We start from the raw sequence: 25,811 nt of genomic DNA, 5'->3' as shown, positions 1-25,811 counted from the left end.
GTGTGTATTATCCCTGTACTGTGACATCACTGTGTGTATTATCCTGTACTGTGACATCACTGTGTGTATTATCTCTGTACTGTGACATCACTGTGTGTATTATCCTGTACTGTGACATCACTGTGTGTATTATCCTGTACTGTGACATCACTGTGTGTATTATCCCTGTACTGTGACATCACTGTGTGTATTATCCCTGTACTGTGACATCACTGTGTGTATTATCCTGTACTGTGACATCACTGTGTGTATTATCTCTGTACTGTGACATCACTGTGTGTATTATCTCTGTACTGTGACATCACTGTGTGTATTATCTCTGTACTGTGACATCACTGTGTATTATCTCTGTACTGTGACATCACTGTGTGTATTATCTCTGTACTGTGACATCACTGTGTGTATTATCTCTGTACTGTGACATCACTGTGTGTATTATCTCTGTACTGTGACATCACTGTGTGTATTATCCCTGTACTGTGACATCACTGTGTGTATTATCTCTGTACTGTGACATCACTGCGTGTATTATCTCTGTACTGTGACATCACTGTGTGTATTATCCTGTACTGTGACATCACTGTGTGTATTATCCCTGTACTGTGACATCACTGTGTGTATTATCCCTGTACTGTGACATCACTGTGTGTATTATCTCTGTACTGTGACATCACTGTGTGTATTATCCCTGTACTGTGACATCACTGTGTGTATTATCTCTGTACTGTGACATCACTGTGTGTATTATCCCTGTACTGCGACATCACTGTGTGTATTATCTCTGTACTGTGACATCACTGTGTGTATTATCCTGTACTGTGACATCACTGTGTGTATTATCTCTGTACTGTGACATCACTGTGTGTATTATCTCTGTACTGTGACATCACTGTGTGTATTATCCCTGTACTGTGATACATCACTGTATCATATTAGATATGCATTACGTCTATACCCTGTCCCTTCCATACACCTCTTACGTAATCTCCCTACATGTAATCTTGTGACCCTTACTGGACCTCCTTTACTCTGCTCTCATTCAGTCGTCACCCAATTGCCTCCAATATTTCTCATGTACATCCGCCATATTCTGTCACTCACTCCCACCATACATATCTGCTCTTGTGAATAGCATACAGCACACATTAAAGGGCCATTATGGAAACATCCCCCTATACATAGGACAAGGTGCAAGTCTCCAAGCACTGGGGCCCAATTGCCAGGTCATTAGGAGGATAGGGGACCCGAAAGTCCACCTAAAGCCTCAAGCACCAGTGTAGTCTACCCCTATAACCCTACATCCACTACTGTACAGGTATATGACTGTATAATACACACTTCCTTATATCACACATGACATGACGCGTGTCCCCTGCACTATAGTCCACTTTAGTACATACATGTCAGGATTTGAAGTGCCTGTCCTCCATGTCCCCCTCTGAGGTGCCTGTCCTCCATGTCCCCCCTCTGAGGTGCCTGTCCCCATGTCCCCCCTCTGAGGTGCCTGTCCTCCATGTCCCCCTCTGAGGTGCCTGTCCTCCATGTCCCCCCTCTGAGGTGCCTGTCCTCCATGTCCCCCCTCTGAGGTGCCTGTCCCCCCTCTGAGGTGCCTGTCCTCCATGTCCCCCCTCTGAGGTGCCTGTCCCCATGTCCCCCTCTGAGGTGCCTGTCCTCCATGTCCCCCCTCTGAGGTGCCTGTCCCCCATGTCCCCCCTCTGAGGTGCTTGTCACCATGTCCCCCCTCTGAGGTGCCTGTCCTCCATGTCCCCCCTCTGAGGTGCCTGTCCCCATGTCCCCCTCTGAGGTGCCTGTCCTCCATGTCCCCCCTCTGAGGTGCCTGTCCTCCATGTCCCCCCTCTGAGGTGCCTGTCCTCCATGTCCCCCCTCTGAGGTGCCTGTCCTCCATGTCCCCCCTCTGAGGTGCCTGTCCCCATGTCCCCCTCTGAGGTGCCTGTCCTCCATGTCCCCCTCTGAGGTGCCTGTCCTCCATGTCCCCCCTCTGAGGTGCCTGTCCTCCATGTCCCCCCTCTGAGGTGCCTGTCCTCCATGTCCCCCCTCTGAGGTGCCTGTCCTCCATGTCCCCCCTCTGAGGTGCCTGTCCCCATGTCCCCCCTCTGAGGTGCCTGTCCCCATGTCCCCCCTCTGAGGTGCCTGTCCTCCATGTCCCCCCTCTGAGGTGCCTGTCCTCCATGTCCCCCCTCTGAGGTGCCTGTCCCCATGTCCCCCCTCTGAGGTGCCTGTCCCCATGTCCCCCCTCTGAGGTGCCTGTCCTCCATGTCCCCCCTCTGAGGTGCCTGTCCTCCATGTCCCCCCTCTGAGGTGCCTGTCCTCCATGTCCCCCCTCTGAGGTGCCTGTCCCCATGTCCCCCTCTGAGGTGCCTGTCCTCCATGTCCCCCCTCTGAGGTGCCTGTCCTCCATGTCCCCCCTCTGAGGTGCCTGTCCTCCATGTCCCCCCTCTGAGGTGCCTGTCCTCCATGTCCCCCCTCTGAGGTGCCTGTCCCCATGTCCCCCCTCTGAGGTGCCTGTCCTCCATGTCCCCCCTCTGAGGTGCCTGTCCTCCATGTCCCCCCTCTGAGGTGCCTGTCCTCCATGTCTGGGTGCAGCAGCTCTGCACGGCCTCCATCACTCTCCTCACTCTCCTAATGACAAGTCTCATATATCAAACCCTATTACATTATGCTAATACCAGGGCCACCAGGCCACACCCACGGCCGGAAGACATCACGTGGTGCGCTGGTACCATGTGACCTTCCCTGCAGCCTTCCTTCTTTACACACACCCTCAGCCAACCAGCGCGCGACTAGTAGGAGGCCCCTGCGTGGTGCTTTCTCATTGGCTATCCTCCCGTCCAATCAAAACTAGCCATCTGGGTGCCTTGAATGGCAGAATCCGCCGACCAATCAAAAGCGGACACCGGTACGGGGGCAGCCAATGGGACGGCGCGTTCAGGGAGGGAGCGCTGAGGGCATATAAGAGCGGCGCTCGGCCAGCGCTGGGTGCTCAGTGGTTTTTGGACACTGCTGGTGACAGGTCTCTCAGGGCAACGCCATGGCCCGCATCGCCCTCCTCGTCCTGCCCTTGCTGGCGGCGCTGTGTGCAGCAGAGCCCACCGTCCACTTTCTGGAAGAATTCTCTGATGGAGGTGAGACCCTGCCCTGCTTCTATCTGGGGTTCAGCACTACAACTCCCAGCATGCCTTGTCCTTTGTCTGTATGGGATGGCCTGCTGGGAGTTGTAGTTCTCGTGCTATTCTCGCTGCTTTTGTTAGATTGCAGGGTGCCAATGGTGTGGGCTGGTGATGTGTGTGTGTGTGTGCCCCAGGGGGGCAGGGGAGGGCATTGTGGGTAATTAGCTGTGTGGCATCCCTGTAATTTGTATCCTATGTTATTATATACGCTGTATACATCCTGTGGGGTAACCAGAGCCCCTAATACTGGCCGCATCTGGCTGGCAGCTCTCTAGTCACCCACAAATCTGCAAATTACCTGATCAGGGCTAGTAAGGGAGCTAATCCATGCTTCTGGTGCCATCCTGCTCTGTATGTGATATATACAGGATACTTGATACATATGGGATACTTAGGATTCATCTAGGTTCCTATAGCGTGCTTAGGATTCATCTAGGTTCCTATAGGATCCATCCAGTGTGTGCTTGCCGCATGTCATGTTTAGTTCCCAGTTTTTCCTATATAACCCTGATAGGCTTGCTTTACTGCTGCTGTGCAGGGTGTAGCCTGTCTAGTGCATCCATATTGTCATGTATGACCTCTCCCGTATATAGTGCCGGTATGTTCTGTATACTTCATATTACAATGATGTGTTGTCCCCCCTAAATGCAGCTTTGAGGGCTCACGTGTCGGCACTTCTGGGCATTGCCTGTCCGTCATGCATTGTCCTGTGTCCTGACTCATCCCCCTCCTTCCCTTGCAGATGTATGGAGTAGTTGAATCTTCTGGAAGCTGGCGGGGGAGGGGGAGCAGCTTCCCAATCCCTCCCCTCCTCTATCCAGTCATATAGAAAGAGAAAGCAGTGCCGGCTCCTCGTGTGACGTGTAGCGTGCACGCGTTACTGTAGCTACTGTATATATGTATGTAGCATAGAAGACAGGGGGTTATAAGGCGGGGTGTGCCACTTATATATACACCCAGCGTATACTGGGCGGGGTAAGATATACCTCCTGCTGCACCCCATCTCATTGGACAAGAAGTTTGCCTGCTGTGCTCTGATCATAGCCAGCTGTCCAGTTAGCAGTATATTCGCTGTATGTAGTGCACGGTATACATGGGTAGTACCAAGATCGAAACGTGTCTACACTGTCCTTATGAGTGCAGTGGTTGAGCATGTCCGCTGCAGTCTAGTACACGTATATAGGGTATGATGCTATAGGCTCATCCGCCCCGTAGACTTTGGACAGCTGTGTACGCGTGACGGCCCCTCCATTGATATGGCGTGCACAGGTCAGGCACTTCTCTAGTGTGTAGGTGATGACAACCTTGTATTTGGCTGCACCGCTCTCATAATAATAAAATTTATTTATATAGCACCAACATATTCCGCAGCGCTGTACAATTTGTAGGGTTCAAATACAGACAGAAAGATACATTACAAAGAAAATCATTTCACACAATGGGACTGAGGGCCCTGCTCACAAGAGCTTACAATCTATGAGGTAGATGGGGTGACACAAGAGGTAGCAGGGGTAGCTCTCCAGGGTCTGGATACGAGGTGGAGGCTTTTATAACCTTGTCTGATGTCTCGTGTCTCTTGCAGATGGCTGGACAGATCGCTGGGTAGAGTCAAAGCACAAGTCAGACTACGGCCAGTTCAAGGTTAGCGCCGGCAAGTTCTACGGAGATGCTGAAAAAGACAAAGGTGAGCTCTGACACTGAAGAGGATAGAAATGCACTGCAATCCTGCTGCTGCTTGAAACTACAACTCCCAGCATGCCTTGACAGCCACAGGTTCTCAGAGTATGCTGGGACTTGTAGTTTCAAGCTGGAAAGTTGCAGGCTGCGAGCTTATTACTCCGCACCCATAGGACAACCCCACCGGTAACATTAGAATTCGGTCATAACCATTACTCCTCCTCTTTAGGTCTACAGACCAGCCAGGATGCCCGCTTCTATGCCCAGTCTGCCCGCTTCACCCCCTTCTCCAATAAGGGTAAAACCTTGGTCATCCAGTTTACTGTGAAGCACGAGCAGAACATTGACTGTGGAGGTGGATACATGAAGATCTTCCCTAGCACGCTGAACCAGGCTGACATGCATGGAGAGTCCGAGTACAACATAATGTTCGGTAGGTAGGAGTATACCGGCATCTGCCAGAAGGGGGTGCTATTTCTCATTAGCATGGGGTGGCTGTTACCTTTTATTTATAGATGTGCAGCATTGTTGGGTCACTTGTCCTATCTGCAATACTGTGTATATATGAAGGGGCTGGAGCCATGTACATAAATAGAAGGGCATCTTATGATGACCGCCACCACTTTAGTCACACCTAAGGGAGATTATATCCCCCCTCCCCCGTAACTGAATGTGCATGCTCTAGTCACCTATGGGACTTGAACCCCTGCTGGTCATCTGAATTTTTGGGTAGAGATGGGTTGGACACTGGTAATACGTCTGGATTATGACTCTTCTCTCGTGCAGTGCCACTTCTGAAATGGCGGTGCTACTAATGGTGCTTTGTGCTCCTTCTAAGAGCTGATCGTCCGGGGTCCTGGATGAGTGACCCCGCCGATCACATATTGATGAGCTATTGGGTAGGATAGGTGATTGTCCTGGACTATCCCTGTATTGATCCCTTTTATATCTTCCAGGTCCTGATATTTGTGGTCCTCCTACAAAGAAGGTTCATGTAATCTTCAACTACAAGGGAAAAAACCTGCAGATCAACAAGGACATCCGTTGTAAGGTGAGGAGATGCAGCTTTGTCTGATCAGATCAGTTGACATAAGACCAGATTGGTGGGTGGAGTTATGTAAATGAGGTGTCCGGCCCAGCATGCCACTGCTCACCTTCCTCACTATAGCAATACCCTTGTTCCCTGTAGTGTAAACTCCTCTTTACCCTCAGTTATGGTGACCATCTTTGATTCTCCTCAGGATGACGTGTACACTCATCTGTACACCCTGATCGTGCGCCCTGACAACACCTACGAGGTGAAGATTGACAACAGCAAGGTGGAATCTGGCAACTTGGAGGATGACTGGGACTTCCTCCCTCCCAAGAAGATCAAGGACCCTGAAGCCAAGAAGCCCGATGACTGGGATGAGCGCCCCAAGATCGATGACCCAGAGGACAAGAAACCAGAGGTGAGTACCAGGCCTCGGCTGTAGTAGGTCATTGCTTCTCTCCATCTGGACTGTAGACTCATGTCCTTATCTCATATAGGACTGGGACAAGCCCGAGCACATCTCTGACCCAGATGCCGTGAAACCAGAAGATTGGGACGAGGAGATGGACGGAGAATGGGAACCCCCTGTTATCCAGAACCCTGAGTACAAGGTGAGCTGTGGGGGGTTTCAGGGCTCATATACGACCTGTACTGGGCATATCCAGTATCTCAGTAAAGGCATCCATAGTGCATGCTGTAAAAGCAATGTCTTGTCTTTCCTTCCCACATGTTACTAACCTCATATAATCCACAGGGAGAGTGGAAACCCCGACAGATTGATAACCCTGATTACAAAGGAAAATGGGTCCACCCAGAGATCGATAACCCCGAATACACCCCAGACCCTAACCTGTATGAATACGCAGACTTTGGCGTAATCGGCTTTGATCTGTGGCAGGTAAGGATATAGAGTAGCGGCCGCCTTGTGCTGCGGTGACATGGAGTCTGTTATCTCACGGCCATATCTCATCCCACAGGTGAAATCTGGAACCATCTTCGACGACATCCTGATCACAGACGATGAGAAACACGCAGAGGACTACGCTGCCAAGAACTGGGGTGTCAGAAAGGTGAGGGGTTGACATGGGCCTGGTAAACTTGGTGACATGTATTTGCGTGTTGAATAACATTGAGGCTGATGGATCTCTCCAGTGTTTAGAAGGACTCATTGGGTGGCATTACTTTTATGGGGTTACTATATAGAAAATCAGAAATGGGGCTCCCTCAGGATTTCGGGTTATTTCCTATAGATAGGTAGCAAACAGGGCAGTTGATCAAGGACTGAAAAAATTAAAGGAGTCACGTGTCCATGTTGTGTTTAATGAAGGGCAATGCACAGGCATGATATGACTGGTACTGTGCTGATCAGTAGGGGTGCAGGGAGTTCCACCCCCATCACTCAGGACTAGGTAGTCAATAGCCTAGTCTGACAACCTGTCGGGTCTAGTTACATCCTTATATACTGGTGGTTTAGTGTCCCAAATAGCCCATTTCCTGACTACGGGCTATGGAGAACAGATTCCACTTGCCTGGATAATGGAGTGAGGGTGTGCGCTACCTATAACAAAGTACCCCTAAAATTGACTGTCCTATCACTGGAAGCCCCTGATTTTCTTAAGCAAGCCATACACCCTTAGTAGTCGGCCATTAGCTACTCCCAGACACGTCCTCTTGGCCTGAGCATGTGTATGGGGGAGGGGAGTAAGCCCCCCTGTATGTCTTTGTGCAATGGGGAGAGCATACAAACTCCTTGCGGATGTTGTTCCTGGTGAGATTTGAACCCTGGGCTACAAGACTTCAGTGCTAACCACTGAGCCACCTTGTTGCCCCCGGTACAACCTGCTGCTTGGCTGCAGACTCTAGCTCATCCCGTGTAAATCTAATGTTGGGGAGATCGGTCTTGCTGATGTGTTCCCTTCTCCTTAATACTCAGGAGGCAGAGAAAAAGATGAAGGAAGATCAAGATGAGGAAGAACGCAAGAAGCAGGAGGAAGAGGAAAAGAAGAGGAAAGAGGAAGAGCCACAGGAGGAAGAAGCTGATGACGACGATGATGATGATGAAGATGAAAAGGAGGAGGAAGAGAAGGAAGAAGACGAGGATGAGGACGAAACACCCCAGAAAGACGAGCTTTAAAGATGAAGGCTTGGTTCTGTCCTCCCTACCAGCGCTCCCCTTCCCTGGGCGTCACGTCTTAGATAGGAGAGGGGAAATGGGATCGTTCTGTCTCTATGAGACTCTAAATTTATATATATTTTTTACAGTTTTTGTTTTAACCCTTATTTGGAAGACGGTCTGTCAATCTTCCCTTTCCCCCATCTCCTCTCTCCTGCCCCTCCTGTCTTCAGCCCTGTCACCACCTCTTCCCCTACCAGTTTCCATTGCAGTAGATGTGTCCCAACTGCAGTACTTGGTGGTCCGTGGGAACCTCACGCCTCTTTCTTTAACCTTGTGAGGGGCATCGACCGGTTCCGGCACCCATGTGCGCTGCCAAATTCATGATCATTCCCTGAACCCCCAAGACCTGGGTCATTGCAGTATCAATAATTCAGTGTTCTGCCCTATAGTCCTAGGGCTCAATAGCATTACTGCCCCCTGCGGTGTAGAAGCCACTGTGCGCCATGATGCCAGTCTATAGGGTCAGTACCTGATATGCTAATATATGGGACTGGTTTATGGCACAGATTGGCTCCCCCAGAAGGTGACAGCTCTTGCGTTCCACCATAGTCTGTTTAGGTAAACTTGCCAGTGTGGCATTGGCAACTGGTCCCACCCTTTGGATGCCAGTCCAGCCGTAGTAGATGTCGCACTCTATGCAGCAGTGTCCTCTGCGGACATTTCGATCTAGACTGACCACCTCTGACATCTGACCACAAGTGTTTAAATTGACTTGCCAACACATGCCCCTCAGTGTCCTGTGATGTGGTGAAATGGGCCTTGTGGTCCCCCGGAGTCCGCCCTGCTTCAGGCTGTATGCTTCTAATTTATATAGATGCAGGGCTCTTCGCCAGAATGTATGAATGGGTTATGTTTTGGAATGTACAGATGTCGGATAAAAATTTCTAATTAAATAAGTTGTGTCCAAAACGGTGTCCTCGTTTGTTTAAATAAAGTGTGAGAATTCAAAGTGCAGCACTAGAGCTGTAGGGTGCAGGCAGCTATTATGTACTAGGATGTCAGCACAATGCCCTCTAGTGGAGGTCACATCAGCCAATATTTTTATAGTATGCCTTCTGAAACCACTTGTGGAATAAAGGCTTTCCCATTGTGAGCGCTAGTTCTTTAGCGTTGGTGCAGGTTCAAGTTTGGAGATGTTCAGACCTGGCAAACCTCAAATATTTAAGAGAAATCTTGCAAAATTGCAACAAATCCTCTCCTGTATAGTCACACAACCCACCGCAGTGATGAGCTGTATCCGTGGATCAGGTCACATTATAATGAAGACAAATGGGCTAGTACTTGCAGCTTTGGGCTCTTGCCTATAGCACATTTTGCCCTTTTCTGACCTTGCTTGTAGGTTCCTGAACTCCCAAAAAAAATCTTTTGGAAGCTGGGTTTGCTCACTGACTGGATTGCAGGACCAGATTTGTGCCACAGAGGTATGAGTAGTTGCCTTTCAAGGGGCAGAGAGTCGGTGGACCTGACCCTAGCAGAGGGCATCTTGGCTTATCCAGCAGATAGTCTCCAATCACCTGTTTATTAAGAACCTTTGGTTTGGAGAAACCTGTAGCCTTGGTAGTCCACCTTGGTTGGCCGTGGCCAGCATCAGGACATGTGCGGTTCTACTAGACTTTGGTCTAGGCAGACAGACAGTGTATGACAGTAGTATTTATTTTCCTGGCAACAGTCATTACTGTGTGTATGATATGAGGATGGTGTGAGAATAGAAGGATGGTGGACGGTGTGGGTACAATCAGGTGCTGTGGATCCAGTAGGTGGCGCTGTATCCTGTGACTTGGCACCACCTGCTATAGCCATGTCAAACCAGGCAGGATAGGGTTACATACAGTATAGGAGAGGTATAGTCAATCTCTACATCAACAATGCAACACCTGAAAATGCTGAGTCTATGGGTGTGTGAGCTATGACAGAACATGTAGCAGCTTTCAAAGGACAGCATTTAGCCCCACCCACTTCCATTTTGACTCCTCCCATTCATTTCTTCAGTATAATGCCCTTAAACTTGCCCTAACATATGCCCCCACAGTATAATGCCCCCCTCCAGTTGTTCCCAGTTTGATTTTTTACTCTAATGGCTTAATGACACCCCCCCCCCTCCAGTCTTCTATTTGCTCCAGTTGCCACACAGTTTAATGCCTCCACAATATTGTGTTCCTCTCCTAGTACCACCAAAAAAAAAGAACAAAACCCTAATACTCGCCTGTCCTCACTACCTGCTGGATCTGGCCTGGAGTCTTCAGGGAGCTGCAGGCACGATATAAGTGACATCATCACACCTACTGCTCCCAGAGCATAGACAAAGAATGAATGGTGAAGCAGGGAGCAGACATCTTCCTGCTCCACCATTGTATATACATGCAACGCCTCTTGGACACAGATGAGTTGAAGCCAGGGACAAACCTCCAGCCGACTGAGACAGCAGGACAGTACCTGAACTCTGGGACTGTCCCGCTGAATCCAGGATGGTTGGGAAGTATGCTGACGCTCCGAGAACTGAGGCAGCGCCACCTACTGGATCCATGACACACCTGATTTAAACCACTCCATCTAGGAGGACCGACCCCTATAGCTCCTTCTCACTGCCAGGATATATTAGTGAATCCTATACACCTCTAACCACGGTCAGTCCGTGCAGGTTTTGTGTGCAGGAGGCCTTATAGTCCTGTAGATGATGGGTCCGGTTATTATCCTCCAGACTATATCGCCGGGTCTCTGGAATGAGATCTAGTATTCCCCACAAGCTTCATTCAGACGGCCATAATACATCTGTAGTATATAGGCCGCATTGTGGCTACAGATCCGATCCTCACCGCGGGCCTAATAAACTGACCTGCAGCCCCATACATCCCTACAATGCTGTGGCCGACATACGGGTATAGTCCGGCCTTCTGAATGCGTCCTGGTGATGTTACTGTGACAATGGTCGTAGGGAACCCATCAGGTTTGGCTTCTTGTGACTTGTCATGCTACTCTGTCATTGTCACCTTCACCTCGCCAGCACCGCTGTGTTCAGCCAACGCGTCCCTCAGCCTGTAGTCTAACACCGGATCCACATGAAAGCTACACCATGTGGACAAGGCTAAATTGTCATGTAACACGGAGCAGTTCTATCATGTAGTTCGTATCATACAGGCACATGGGCGATATACTATTCATATGTTATACTGGGAAGCTGAGAAAACATTCAGAATGAGGTAAAATTGGAGAAAAACTGCAGATATAATAACTTATTGTGTTATTCCAATTGGTAGCAGCCAACAATTTACTCACCCATCCGTGCTCCAGTCCAGGCTGACCCCCGCTGTGACCTCTAGGCTGGGGTGCACATTACATCACAATGCTGAAGAATGCCATGATGTCCTGACGTCCTTCAGCGTTGGTTACGGTGCGCCCTTTCTATTGTTTGCAGAGAGGCTAGGCTCACTTCTGCTGTCAAGACATAGGGATGTGAAGGAGTTAACGCAGTGAAAGGTCTGTCCGGCCCCGGCATCCTGGAGAATCCGGTTTGGGAAGTTTTCTGATGGAGGAGATGATGAGAACAAAACGTAACATGTGACCAAACACAAGAATCTGATAACAGAGAGTGCACGCATCACTACAGACATACCTAGGTCATACAGTGCAGAAGATACACATATGTGCATATAATGTACTACCGGCTGTAAATCATACACAGGACACATCCTGAAGACCCTGGGCCCCCACTTACAGGTGCTGTCTATAATGCTGGTGTCTTATGTTCTTTACAGGGCTTTGGACCCCCTTAGTGATTGCAACCTCTGCACCCCCCCCGTTACAACCTTGGTCACATTGAGATCAGTGGGCATATAGGGGTGGCGGGCATGTGCATTGTATCCATCGTGCCTATGCACGCTTTGGACTGATGTCTTGTGCTCGGGGAAGGTCTCATATAAAAGGAAGTCTTTACTGCAGGATGCCCGGCAGGATGCCGGGTGTTTAACTATGGCGGCCACCCGGGAGTTGGGCGGCCACCATAGCCGCCTGGTGTCTGCTGGTGTCAGCAGACATCCAGTGCTAAATGCCTCCGGTCGGTGCCCACACATGCTCCCATAGAAATGAATGGAAGCGCCCGGCACGCCGATTAACCCCCCGCTTGCCGGCTACTTACATTCATTTCTATTCACTACATCTTACTTTCGGGGGAGCGCCTTATATTAGGCAAGGCAACAAAATGTCTGCCATGCCTTACTTTCGGGGTACGTCTTATTTTCGGGGAAACACGGTAAAGCGTAGTGCACTTTATTTCTAAAAATGTTAAGTTTTGTGCCACCACTCTATAGGTCCTATCCACTAGGTGTCTCCCTTCTCGCTAATTTTTGTGTTGACGTCCTGTTACTAAGGAAAGTCTGTCTTTAGAAACTAACAAGCTCAAGACAGAACACAGAAAACAGGGGTTAATATGAACAGGACATACTGTATGGAACTGCAGAGAATCTAGAATTTTCTATGTACAAGAAGTGATTTCTTTGAAGCCTCATGGGTAGTGAGGGATAGGAAGTGTGTAACAGTAATCTACTGGCAGACGTCTTTGAGATTTCATAATGCATACGTCAGAGAGAAATGCAAAATGTGCTGCAGCTATAATGCAGTTATTAGCAGCAAAGAAGAAACTACTAATGAAAGCTACTATCGGAGCATCATTGAAATGTCCTATGATACATCAGTGACTGGTACTATGGGGGCATCAGTGATAATGTGAATATGGCACAGAACCACCTAACTGCCTTATGGACAAACCTGGGGAAGAACATACCCAAGGCTCTGACAGGTGAAGAGTGGCTAGTGTATCAGGTATGGGATCCGCAGGTCACCATGCTCGTGGATTGACTATGAACACAGTGACTGCACAAGGACAGCAGGAGGCATTGTACCCCATGGTGAAGGGGTGGTGGCAACAACAAAAGTGGATGGTGATCCAGGAGGAAGACCTCTGTTGTAGGGTACAGCTAGCACCAGAATTGAGGAGTCTCTCCAGGGGTACAAGTACATGTTGACAATCCCTGACCATTTTACAAAGTTTGTGGTACCAATTCCCATACAGGATTAGGCTGCCGAGACGTGGAAAAACTTTATCCTTCCTTACAGATGTCTGATGGTTACCTTGACACCAAGCAATCCATTTGGAGGGTCGATTCATTGATGAATTGGCCAGTTGTATCAAATGAAAAAATCAAGGATTACTCGCTACCATCTGCGGGGAAATTGTGCTTGCGATAGCATGAACAGGACCTTGGTACAATTACTCCGGACCCTGGAGGAACGAAAGAAGGAAGAATGGCCACACATTCAGCGTTGGTGTAATGAGCAGCAGGTACGGACCCACCACCTCTAATCCCAGAATAGGTGACAACTAACCCAGGCGAGTCCAGTCTGTAGCATCAAGGGATCAGGAAAGAGAGTTATTAAAGTATAGTCCGAAATCAGGACTGGCCGAGTACATTTCTTATGGTGATCCAAGCAGTGGTTGGGGCAGGCGGAGTGGAGTCACTATCACTGGGAATCTGTTCCTTTTGGAATAGAAATACTAATTTGGCAATTAAATCCGCATCATGATATTAGACTTTGTAACTGAGTCATGCATGATGTTAAGGATACTGCCCTCTAGAGGGCGGCGTACAGAGTGCACTGTTCTCCTAATTACATCCTGGAGAATAGATTTGCATATTTTTTACTATGACAATCCAGGCAGAGATCAGGGCAGATACCACAGACTCAGGAATGAGGAACAGGCCAGGTATCTGGTAAACAGGCCAAGTACAGACAACCATTGCTGGAAACAAGGAAGCCATTGCTCAGATTTCTATGGAATAAGCTACCTTACATAGCCCACAGGGGGCAGGAGATTAGGTAGGAGCAGGTAGCAAAGTTTAGGGCCAGCACACACTACAGGCAAGTACTGAAATCCAACGCACGTGACCTGCAACAGAAGTGCGGCTCAAAGAGAGAGGCCAATGGCAGTGGCAAGATGGCGCTACCATTGGTATGGTTGTATAAAAATACAGGGCACTCCATTGGGTTCCTGCTTTTCATGTTGATGTTCAGAAAACATGGACGATGTCTGTGTCAAAGAAATGAGAAGTGTGAGGGGGATGGGGAAAATCTCTGCTGCCATACTGGAGGTGTACAGTATGACCTGGTGTCTCAGCAGGTGAATCTACACACACTGCCGTCAAATAAGCCGCTGCAAAATCTGCTCCTTTGCGTTGATGATCATGTGGTAGAGCGGAGCCCAAGATCCTAGAGAGCAGGTACATTGTGGCGGAAAATGTTCTGCACATGGTGGTTGGTCAACCCGCATCATGCATATCCTTGTCTAAAGCGAGACCAGAGACGACGAGAAATTGAAGATGAAGAGGCCGATGGACAAGTCTACAGAGGCTGGGAGGCTTGTGGAGATTTCTTGTGCAAGTTAAGGTAGGGAAAGAAGTGCGAGCAGGGGGACCCCCACTCAATGACGGCATTATAAGCAGAGTAACTACGGTCAGCAGGTACAATGACTATGTATGGGGCACTGAAAATGTAACTAAGCACCTGAAATGCTAGAGGGTGCTGGTCTCACCAACATGGACGTTGCGTCAAGCACATGAGTCCGAAGTGGTTGGTACACTGGGGTGGTTCAATTGGCGTCCAGAGGATCAAATCTCAGACTACTCTTGTGAGAGAGAAAACCAACTGAGGAGAAACCAGATGACAAGGCCTCGAGGAGCCTGAAGTGGAGTCCAAAATGGGCAGTACGTGCAATGGTGGACCGGAAAAGCGCTGAGCAGATGGTGGAGTTCAGCTAGTGGAAGCGACTCCGATAGTGTTGCCCCATATCTTGTCTAAGGAGGAGGAAGACTCCGGTTACATCGGCCTGGACTGAAGACCAGTAACAGGCAGTGGTTACTTTATCAGCTTACAAATCTATTGACCGTTCTCAGAGTTGTGAGTCTTTTCGTAAAGTAACTTCCAAACCCTATTGAGTTGTCCGTCGCTTGCACGTTACAGAGGGATCGATAAAAGGGACTATGGGGGCATCAGCAACAGGTACTATAGGGGCAACAGTCACGGATAGTATGGTTGCAGGTACTATGGGGGCATCAGTCACGGATAGTATGGTTGCAGGTACTATGGGGGCATCAGTCACGGATAGTATGGATGCAGGTACTATGGGGGCATCAGTCATGGATAGTATGATTGCAGGTACTATGGGGGCATCAGTCACGGATAGTATGGTTGCAGGTACTGTGGGGGCATCAGTCACGGATAGTATGGTTGCAGGTACTATGGGGGCATCAGTCACGGATAGTATGGTTGCAGGTACTGTGGGGGCATCAGTCACGGATAGTATGGTTGCAGGTACTATGGGGGCATCAGTCACGGATAGTATGGTTGCAGGTACTATGGGGGCATCAGTCACGGATAGTATGGATGCAGGTACTATGGGGGCATCAGTTACGGATAGTATGACTGCAGGTACTGTGGGGGCATCAGTCACGGATAGTATGGATGCAGGTACTATGGGGGCATCAGTCACGGATAGTATGATTGCAGGTACTATGGGGGCATCAGTCACGGATAGTATGGTTGCAGGTACTATGAGGGTATCAGTCACGGATAGTATGGTTGCAGGTACTATGAGGGTATCAGTCACGGATAGTATGGTTGCAGGTACTATGGGGGCATCAGTCACGGATAGTATGGTTGCAGGTACTATGGGGGCATCAGTCACGGATAGTATGGATGCAGGTACTATGGGGGCATCAGTCACGGATAGTATGACTGCAGGTACTGTGGGGGCATCAGTCACGGAAAGTATGGATGCAGGTACTATGGGGGCATCAGTCATGGATAGTATGATTGCAGGTACTATGGGGGCATCAGTCATGGATAGTATGATTGCAGGTACTATGGGGGCATCAGTCACGGATAGTATGGATGCAGGTACTATGGGGGCATCAGTCATGGATAGTATGATTGCAGGTACTATGGGGGCATCAGTCATGGATAGTATGATTGCAGGTACTATGGGGGCATCAGTCACGGATAGTATGGATGCAGGTACTATGGGGGCATCAGTCACGGATAGTATGATTGCAGGTACTATGGGGGCATCAGTCACGGATAGTATGGTTGCAGGTACTATGGGGGCATCAGTCACGGATAGTATGGTTGCAGGTACTATGAGGGTATCAGTCACGGATAGTATGGTTGCAGGTACTATGGGGGCATCAGTCACGGATAGTATGGTTGCAGGTACTATGGGGGCTTCAGTCACGGATAGTATGGTTGCAGGTACTATGGGGCATCAGTCTCGGATAGTATGGTTGCAGGTACTATGGGGGCATCAGTCACGGATAGTATGGTTGCAGGTACTATAGGGGCATCAGTCACGGATAGTATGGTTGCAGGTACTATGGGGGCATCAGTCATGGATAGTATGGTTACAGGTACTATGGGGGCATCAGTCACGGATAGTATGGTTGCAGGTACTATGGGGGCATCAGTCACGGATAGTATGATTGCAGGTACTATGGGGGCATCAGTCACGGATAGTATGGATGCAGGTACTATAGGGGGCATCAGTTACGGATTGTATGGTTGCAGGTACTGTGGGGGCATCAGTCACGGATAGTATGGTTGCAGGTACTATGGGGGCATCAGTCACGGATAGTATGATTGAAGGTACTATGGGGGGCATCAGTCTCGGATAGTATGGTTGAAGGTACTATGGGGGCATCAGTCATGGATAGTATGGATGCAGGTACTATGGGGGGCATCAGTTACGGATTGTATGGTTGCAGGTACTGTGGGGGCATCAGTCACGGATAGTATGGTTGCAGGTACTATGGGGGTATCAGTCACGGATAGTATGGTTGCAGGTACTATGGGGGCATCAGTCACAGATAGTATGGTTGCAGGTACTATGGGGTATCAGTCACAGATAGTATGGTTGCAGGTACTATGGGGGCATCAGTCACGGATAGTATGGTTGCAGGTACTATGGGGGCATCAGTCACGGATAGTATGGTTGCAGGTACTATGGGGGCATCAGTCACGGATAGTATGACTGCAGGTACTGTGGGGGCATCAGTCACAGATAGTATGGTTGCAGGTACTATGGGGTATCAGTCACAGATAGTATGGTTGCAGGTACTATGGGGGCATCAGTCACGGATAGTATGGTTGCAGGTACTATGGGGGCATCAGTCACGGATAGTATGGTTGCAGGTACTATGGGGGCATCAGTCACGGATAGTATGACTGCAGGTACTGTGGGGGCATCAGTCACGGATAGTATGGATGCAGGTACTATGGGGGCATCAGTCATGGATAGTATGATTGCAGGTACTATGGGGGCATCAGTCACGGATAGTATGGTTGCAGGTACTATGAGGGTATCAGTCACGGATAGTATGGTTGCAGGTACTATGAGGGTATCAGTCACGGATAGTATGGTTGCAGGTACTATGGGGGCATCAGTCACGGATAGTATGGTTGCAGGTACTATGGGGGCATCAGTCACGGATAGTATGGATGCAGGTACTATGGGGGCATCAGTCACGGATAGTATGACTGCAGGTACTGTGGGGGCATCAGTCACGGATAGTATGGATGCAGGTACTATGGGGGCATCAGTCATGGATAGTATGATTGCAGGTACTATGGGGGCATCAGTCACGGATAGTATGGTTGCAGGTACTATGAGGGTATCAGTCACGGATAGTATGGTTGCAGGTACTATGAGGGTATCAGTCACGGATAGTATGGTTGCAGGTACTGTGGGGGCATCAGTCACGGATAGTATGGTTGCAGGTACTATGAGGGTATCAGTCACGGATAGTATGGTTGCAGGTACTATGAGGGTATCAGTCACGGATAGTATGGTTGCAGGTACTATGGGGGCATCAGTCACGGATAGTATGGTTGCAGGTACTATGGGGGCATCAGTCTCGGATAGTATGGTTGCAGGTACTATGGGGGCATCAGTCACGGATAGTATGGTTGCAGGTAATATGGGGCATCAGTCATGGATAGTATGGTTGCAGGTACTATGGGGGCATCAGTCATGGATAGTATGGTTGCAGGTACTATGGGGGCATCAGTCACGGATAGTATGGTTGCAGGTACTATGGGGGCATCAGTCACGGATAGTATGGTTGCAGGTACTGTGGGGGCATCAGTCACGGATAGAATGGTTGCAGGTACTATGGGGGCATCAGTCACGGATAATATGGTTGCAGGTACTATGGGGGCATCAGTCACGGATAGTATGGATGCAGGTACTATGGGGGCATCAGTCACGGATAGTATGACTGCAGGTACTGTGGGGGCATCAGTCACGGATAGTATGGATGCAGGTACTATGGGGGCATCAGTCATGGATAGTATGATTGCAGGTACTATGAGGGTATCAGTCACGGATAGTATGGTTGCAGGTACTATGAGGGTATCAGTCACGGATAGTATGGTTGCAGGTACCATGGGGGCATCAGTCACGGATAGTATGGTTGCAGGTACTATGGGGGCATCAGTCACGGATAGTATGGATGCAGGTACTATGGGGGCATCAGTCACGGATAGTATGACTGCAGGTACTGTGGGGGCATCAGTCACGGATAGTATGGATGCAGGTACTATGGGGGCATCAGTCATGGATAGTATGATTGCAGGTACTATGGGGGCATCAGTCACGGATAGTATGGTTGCAGGTACTATGAGGGTATCAGTCACGGATAGTATGGTTGCAGGTACTATGAGGGTATCAGTCACGGATAGTATGGTTGCAGGTACTATGGGGGCATCAGTCACGGATAGTATGGTTGCAGGTACTATGAGGGTATCAGTCACGGATAGTATGGTTGCAGGTACTATGGGGGCATCAGTCACGGATAGTATGGTTGCAGGTACTATGGGGGCATCAGTCACGGATAGTATGGTTGCAGGTACTATGGGGCATCAGTCACGGATAGTATGGTTGCAGGTACTATGGGGGCATCAGTCACGGATAGTATGGTTGCAGGTACTATGGGGGCAACAGTCACGGATAGTATGGTTGCAGGTACTATGGGGGCATCAGTCACAGATAGCATGATTGCAGGTACTATAGGGGCATCAGTCACGGATAGTATGGTTGCAGGTACTATGGGGGCATCAGTCATGGATAGTATGGTTGCAGGTACTATGGGGGCATCAGTCACGGATAGTATGGTTGCAGGTACTATGGGGGCATTAGTCACGGATAGTATGGTTGCAGGTACTATGGGGGCATCAGTCACGGATAGTATGGTTGCAGGTACTATGAGGGTATCAGTCACGGATAGTATGGTTGCAGGTACTATGGGGGCATCAGTCACGGATAGTATGGTTGCAGGTACTATGGGGGCTTCAGTCACGGATAGTATGGTTGCAGGTACTATGGGGAATCAGTCTCGGATAGTATGGTTGCAGGTACTATGGGGGCATCAGTCACGGATAGTATGATTGAAGGTACTATGGGGGGCATCAGTCTCGGATAGTATGGTTGAAGGTACTATGGGGGCATCAGTCATGGATAGTATGGATGCAGGTACTATGGGGGGCATCAGTTACGGATTGTATGGTTGCAGGTACTGTGGGGGCATCAGTCACGGATAGTATGGTTGCAGGTACTATGGGGGCATCAGTCACAGATAGTATGGTTGCAGGTACTATGGGGTATCAGTCACAGATAGTATGGTTGCAGGTACTATGGGGGCATCAGTCACGGATAGTATGGTTGCAGGTACTGTGGGGGCATCAGTCACGGATAGTATGGTTGCAGGTACTATGGGGGCATCAGTCACGGATAGTATGATTGAAGGTACTATGGGGGGCATCAGTCTCGGATAGTATGGTTGAAGGTACTATGGGGGCATCAGTCATGGATAGTATGGATGCAGGTACTATGGGGGGCATCAGTTACGGATTGTATGGTTGCAGGTACTGTGGGGGCATCAGTCACGGATAGTATGGTTGCAGGTACTATGGGGGTATCAGTCATGGATAGTATGGTTGCAGGTACTATGGGGGCATCAGTCACAGATAGTATGGTTGCAGGTACTATGGGGTATCAGTCACAGATAGTATGGTTGCAGGTACTATGGGGGCATCAGTCACGGATAGTATGGTTGCAGGTACTATGGGGGCATCAGTCACGGATAGTATGGTTGCAGGTACTATGGGGGCATCAGTCACGGATAGTATGGTTGCAGGTACTATGGGGGCATCAGTCACGGATAGTATGGTTGCAGGTACTATGGGGGCATCAGTCACGGATAGTATGGTTGCAGGTACTATGGGGGCATCAGTCACGGATAGTATGGTTGCAGGTACTATGGGGGCATCAGTCACGGATAGTATGGTTGCAGGTACTATGGGGGCATCAGTCACGGATAGTATGGTTGCAGGTACTATGGGGTATCAGTCACGGATAGTATGGTTGCAGGTACTATGGGGGCATCAGTCACGGATAGTATGGTTGCAGGTACTATGGGGGTATCAGTCACGGATAGTATGGTTGCAGGTACTATGGGGGCATCAGTCACGGATAGTATGGTTGCAGGTACTATGGGGGCATCAGTCACGGATAGTATGGTTGCAGGTACTATGGGGCATCAGTCACGGATAGTATGGTTGCAGGTCCTATGGGGGCATCAGTCACGGATAGTATGGTTGCAGGTACTATGGGGGCATCAGTCACGGATAGTATGGTTGCAGGTACTATGGGGGCATCAGTCACAGATAGTATGGTTGCAGGTACTATGGGGGCATCAGTCACGGATAGTATGGTTGCAGGTACTATGGGGGCATCAGTCACGGATAGTATGGTTGCAGGTACTATGGGGGCATCAGTCACGGATAGTATAGTTGCAGGGACTATGGGGGCATCAGTCATGGATAGTATGGTTGCAGGTACTATGGGGGTATCAGTCTCGGATAGTATGGTTGCAGGCACTATGGGGGCATCAGTCACGGATAGTATGGTTGCAGGTACTATGGGGGCATCAGTCACGGATAGTATGGTTGCAGGTACTATGGGGGCATCAGTCACGGATAATATAGTTGCAGGGACTATGGGGGCATCAGTCATGGATAGTATAGTTGCAGGGACTATGGGGGCATCAGTCACGGATAGTATGGTTGCAGGTACTATGGGGGCATCAGTCACAGATAGTATGGTTGCAGGTACTATGGGGGCATCAGTCGCAGATAGTATGGTTGCAGGTACTATGGGGGCATCAGTCATGGATAGTATGGTTGCAGGTACTATGGAGGCATCAGTCACGGATAGTATGGTTGCAGGTCCTATGGGGGCATCAGTCACGGATAGTATGGTTGCAGGTACTATGGGGGTATCAGTCACGGATAGTATGGTTGCAGGTCCTATGGGGGCATCAGTCACGGATAGTATGGTTGCAGGTACTATGGGGGCATCAGTCACAGATAGTATGGTTGCAGGTACTATGGGGGCATCAGTCACGGATAGTATGGTTGCAGGTACTATGGGGGCATCAGTCACGGATAGTATGGTTGCAGGTACTATGGGGCATCAGTCTTGGATAGTATGGTTGCAGGTACTATGGGGGTATCAGTCTCGGATAGTATGGTTGCAGGCACTATGGGGGCATCAGTCACGGATAGTATGGTTGCAGGTACTATGGGGGCATCAGTCACGGATAGTATGGTTGCAGGTACTATGGGGGCATCAGTCACGGATAATATAGTTGCAGGGACTATGGGGGCATCAGTCATGGATAGTATGGTTGCAGGTACTATGGGGGTATCAGTCTCGGATAGTATGGTTGCAGGTACTATGGGGGCATCAGTCACGGATAGTATGGTTGCAGGTACTATGGGGGCATCAGTCACAGATAGTATGGTTGCAGGTACTATGGGGGCATCAGTCGCAGATAGTATGGTTGCAGGTACTATGGGGGCATCAGTCATGGATAGTATGGTTGCAGGTACTATGGAGGCATCAGTCACGGATAGTATGGTTGCAGGTACTATGGGGGCATCAGTCACGGATAGTATAGTTGCAGGGACTATGGGGGCATCAGTCACGGATAGTATGGTTGCAGGTACTATGGGGGCATCAGTCACGGATAGTATAGTTGCAGGTACTATGGGGGCATCAGTCACGGATAGTATAGTTGCAGGTACTATGGGGGCATCAGTCACGGATAGTATGGTTGCAGGTACTATGGGGGCATCAGTCACGGATAGTATAGTTGCAGGTACTATGGGGGCATCAGTCACGGATAGTATGGTTGCAGGTACTATGGGGGCATCAGTCTCGGATAGTATGGTTGAAGGTACTATGGGGGCATCAGTCATGGATAGTATGGATGCAGGTACTATGGGGGGCATCAGTTACGGATTGTATGGTTGCAGGTACTGTGGGGGCATCAGTCACGGATAGTATGGTTGCAGGTACTATGAGGGTATCAGTCACGGATAGTATGGTTGCAGGTACTATGGGGGCATCAGTCACAGATAGTATGGTTGCAGGTACTATGGGGTATCAGTCACAGATAGTATGGTTGCAGGTACTATGGGTGCATCAGTCACGGATAGTATGGTTGCAGGTACTATGGGGGCATCAGTCACGGATAGTATGGTTGCAGGTACTATGGGGGCATCAGTCACGGATAGTATGGTTGCAGGTACTATGGGGGCATCAGTCACGGATAGTATGGTTGCAGGTACTATGGGGGCATCAGTCACGGATAGTATGGTTGCAGGTACTATGGGGGCATCAGTCACGGATAGTATGGTTGCAGGTACTATGGGGGCATCAGTCACGGATAGTATGGTTGCAGGTACTATGGGGTATCAGTCACGGATAGTATGGTTGCAGGTACTATGGGGGCATCAGTCACGGATAGTATGGTTGCAGGTACTATGGGGGCATCAGTCACGGATAGTATGGTTGCAGGTACTATGGGGCATCAGTCACGGATAGTATGGTTGCAGGTCCTATGGGGGCATCAGTCACGGATAGTATGGTTGCAGGTACTATGGGGGCATCAGTCACGGATAGTATGGTTGCAGGTACTATGGGGGCATCAGTCACAGATAGTATGGTTGCAGGTACTATGGGGGCATCAGTCACGGATAGTATGGTTGCAGATCCTATGGGGGCATCAGTCACGGATAGTATGGTTGCAGGTACTATGGGGGTATCAGTCACGGATAGTATGGTTGCAGGTCCTATGGGGGCATCAGTCACGGATAGTATGGTTGCAGGAACTATGGGGGTATCAGTCTCGGATAGTATGGTTGCAGGCACTATGGGGGCATCAGTCACGGATAGTATGGTTGCAGGTACTATGGGGGCATCAGTCACGGATAGTATGGTTGCAGGTACTATGGGGGCATCAGTCACGGATAGTATAGTTGCAGGGACTATGGGGGCATCAGTCATGGATAGTATGGTTGCAGGTACTATGGGGGTATCAGTCTCGGATAGTATGGTTGCAGGCACTATGGGGGCATCAGTCACGGATAGTATGGTTGCAGGTACTATGGGGGCATCAGTCACGGATAGTATGGTTGCAGGTACTATGGGGGCATCAGTCACGGATAATATAGTTGCAGGGACTATGGGGGCATCAGTCATGGATAGTATAGTTGCAGGGACTATGGGGGCATCAGTCACGGATAGTATGGTTGCAGGTACTATGGGGGCATCAGTCACAGATAGTATGGTTGCAGGTACTATGGGGGCATCAGTCGCAGATAGTATGGTTGCAGGTACTATGGGGGCATCAGTCATGGATAGTATGGTTGCAGGTACTATGGAGGCATCAGTCACGGATAGTATGGTTGCAGGTCCTATGGGGGCATCAGTCACGGATAGTATGGTTGCAGGTACTATGGGGGTATCAGTCACGGATAGTATGGTTGCAGGTCCTATGGGGGCATCAGTCACGGATAGTATGGTTGCAGGTACTATGGGGGCATCAGTCACAGATAGTATGGTTGCAGGTACTATGGGGCATCAGTCTCGGATAGTATGGTTGCAGGCACTATGGGGGCATCAGTCACGGATAGTATGGTTGCAGGTACTATGGGGGCATCAGTCACGGATAGTATGGTTGCAGGTACTATGGGGGCATCAGTCACGGATAATATAGTTGCAGGGACTATGGGGGCATCAGTCATGGATAGTATGGTTGCAGGTACTATGGGGGTATCAGTCTCGGATAGTATGGTTGCAGGTACTATGGGGGCATCAGTCACGGATAGTATGGTTGCAGGTACTATGGGGGCATCAGTCACAGATAGTATGGTTGCAGGTACTATGGGGGCATCAGTCGCAGATAGTATGGTTGCAGGTACTATGGAGGCATCAGTCACGGATAGTATGGTTGCAGGTACTATGGGGGCATCAGTCACGGATAGTATGGTTGCAGGTACTATGGGGCATCAGTCACGGATAGTATGGTTGCAGGTACTATGGGGGCTTCAGTCACGGATAGTATGGTTGCAGGTACTATGGGGGCATCAGTCGCAGATAGTATGGTTGCAGGTACTATGGAGGCATCAGTCACGGATAATATAGTTGCAGGGACTATGGGGGCATCAGTCATGGATAGTATAGTTGCAGGGACTATGGGGGCATCAGTCACGGATAGTATGGTTGCAGGTACTATGGGGGCATCAGTCACAGATAGTATGGTTGCAGGTACTATGGGGGCATCAGTCGCAGATAGTATGGTTGCAGGTACTATGGGGGCATCAGTCATGGATAGTATGGTTGCAGGTACTATGGAGGCATCAGTCACGGATAGTATGGTTGCAGGTCCTATGGGGGCATCAGTCACGGATAGTATGGTTGCAGGTACTATGGGGGTATCAGTCACGGATAGTATGGTTGCAGGTCCTATGGGGGCATCAGTCACGGATAGTATGGTTGCAGGTACTATGGGGGCATCAGTCACAGATAGTATGGTTTCAGGTACTATGGGGGCATCAGTCACGGATAGTATGGTTGCAGGTACTATGGGGCATCAGTCTCGGATAGTATGGTTGCAGGCACTATGGGGGCATCAGTCACGGATAGTATGGTTGCAGGTACTATGGGGGCATCAGTCTCGGATAGTATGGTTGCAGGTACTATGGGGGCATCAGTCACGGATAGTATAGTTGCAGGTACTATGGGGGCATCAGTCACGGATAGTATGGTTGCAGGTACTATGGGGGCATCAGTCACGGATAGTATAGTTGCAGGTACTATGGGGGCATCAGTCACGGATAGTATAGTTGCAGGTACTATGGGGGTATCAGTCACGGATAGTATAGTTGCAGGTACTATGGGGGCATCAGTCACGGATAGTATGGTTGCAGGTACTATGGGGGCATCAGTCACGGATAGTATGGTTGCAGGTACTATGGGGGCATCAGTGAAAGACACTATGGGGCAACAATGACAGGCTCTATGGGTGTATTTCTGGGGCATCAGTGCGCCACTGTCACACTATGGGGACGATATTTTCAGAATGGAGTCTGCTATGCCCCTCTTCGGTCTATGGCTACTTCCATTGTGTGACCAATGATCGTCCTGTCGGGACTTCTAGTCCCAAAAAGCCATGAGTTCTTGGATCTTATTGCGACCAGAAGTTGCCATTGCAGCCCCCTCAGGTCGTAACGCGACATCATTCGCTTACATTGGTACACAAGCCACAGGGCAACCCAGAAATCTTTGGTC

The 25,811-nt window shown here is 49.5% G+C and overlaps 1 protein-coding gene across 1 annotated transcript; it reads left to right on the top strand.

Annotated features, from left to right (window-relative positions):
• Positions 1–3,002: 3,002 nt before the first annotated feature.
• CALR (calreticulin) lies at positions 3,003–8,977 on the top strand. Its single transcript, XM_075272561.1, has 9 exons — positions 3,003–3,143; positions 4,771–4,872; positions 5,095–5,298; positions 5,822–5,916; positions 6,107–6,316; positions 6,396–6,509; positions 6,653–6,796; positions 6,876–6,968; positions 7,832–8,977. The coding sequence occupies exons 1-9, from the start codon at positions 3,050–3,052 to the stop codon at positions 8,030–8,032; spliced, it is 1,257 nt and encodes a 418-aa protein (XP_075128662.1). The 5' UTR covers positions 3,003–3,049; the 3' UTR covers positions 8,033–8,977.
• Positions 8,978–25,811: the final 16,834 nt, after the last annotated feature.

This window comes from Leptodactylus fuscus, chromosome 5 (genome assembly GCF_031893055.1).
Source record: "Leptodactylus fuscus isolate aLepFus1 chromosome 5, aLepFus1.hap2, whole genome shotgun sequence".
Taxonomy (NCBI): Eukaryota; Metazoa; Chordata; class Amphibia; order Anura; family Leptodactylidae; genus Leptodactylus; species Leptodactylus fuscus.
Note: the sequence above shows the minus strand (reverse complement) of the source record. Positions and strands in the feature narration are given on the sequence as shown.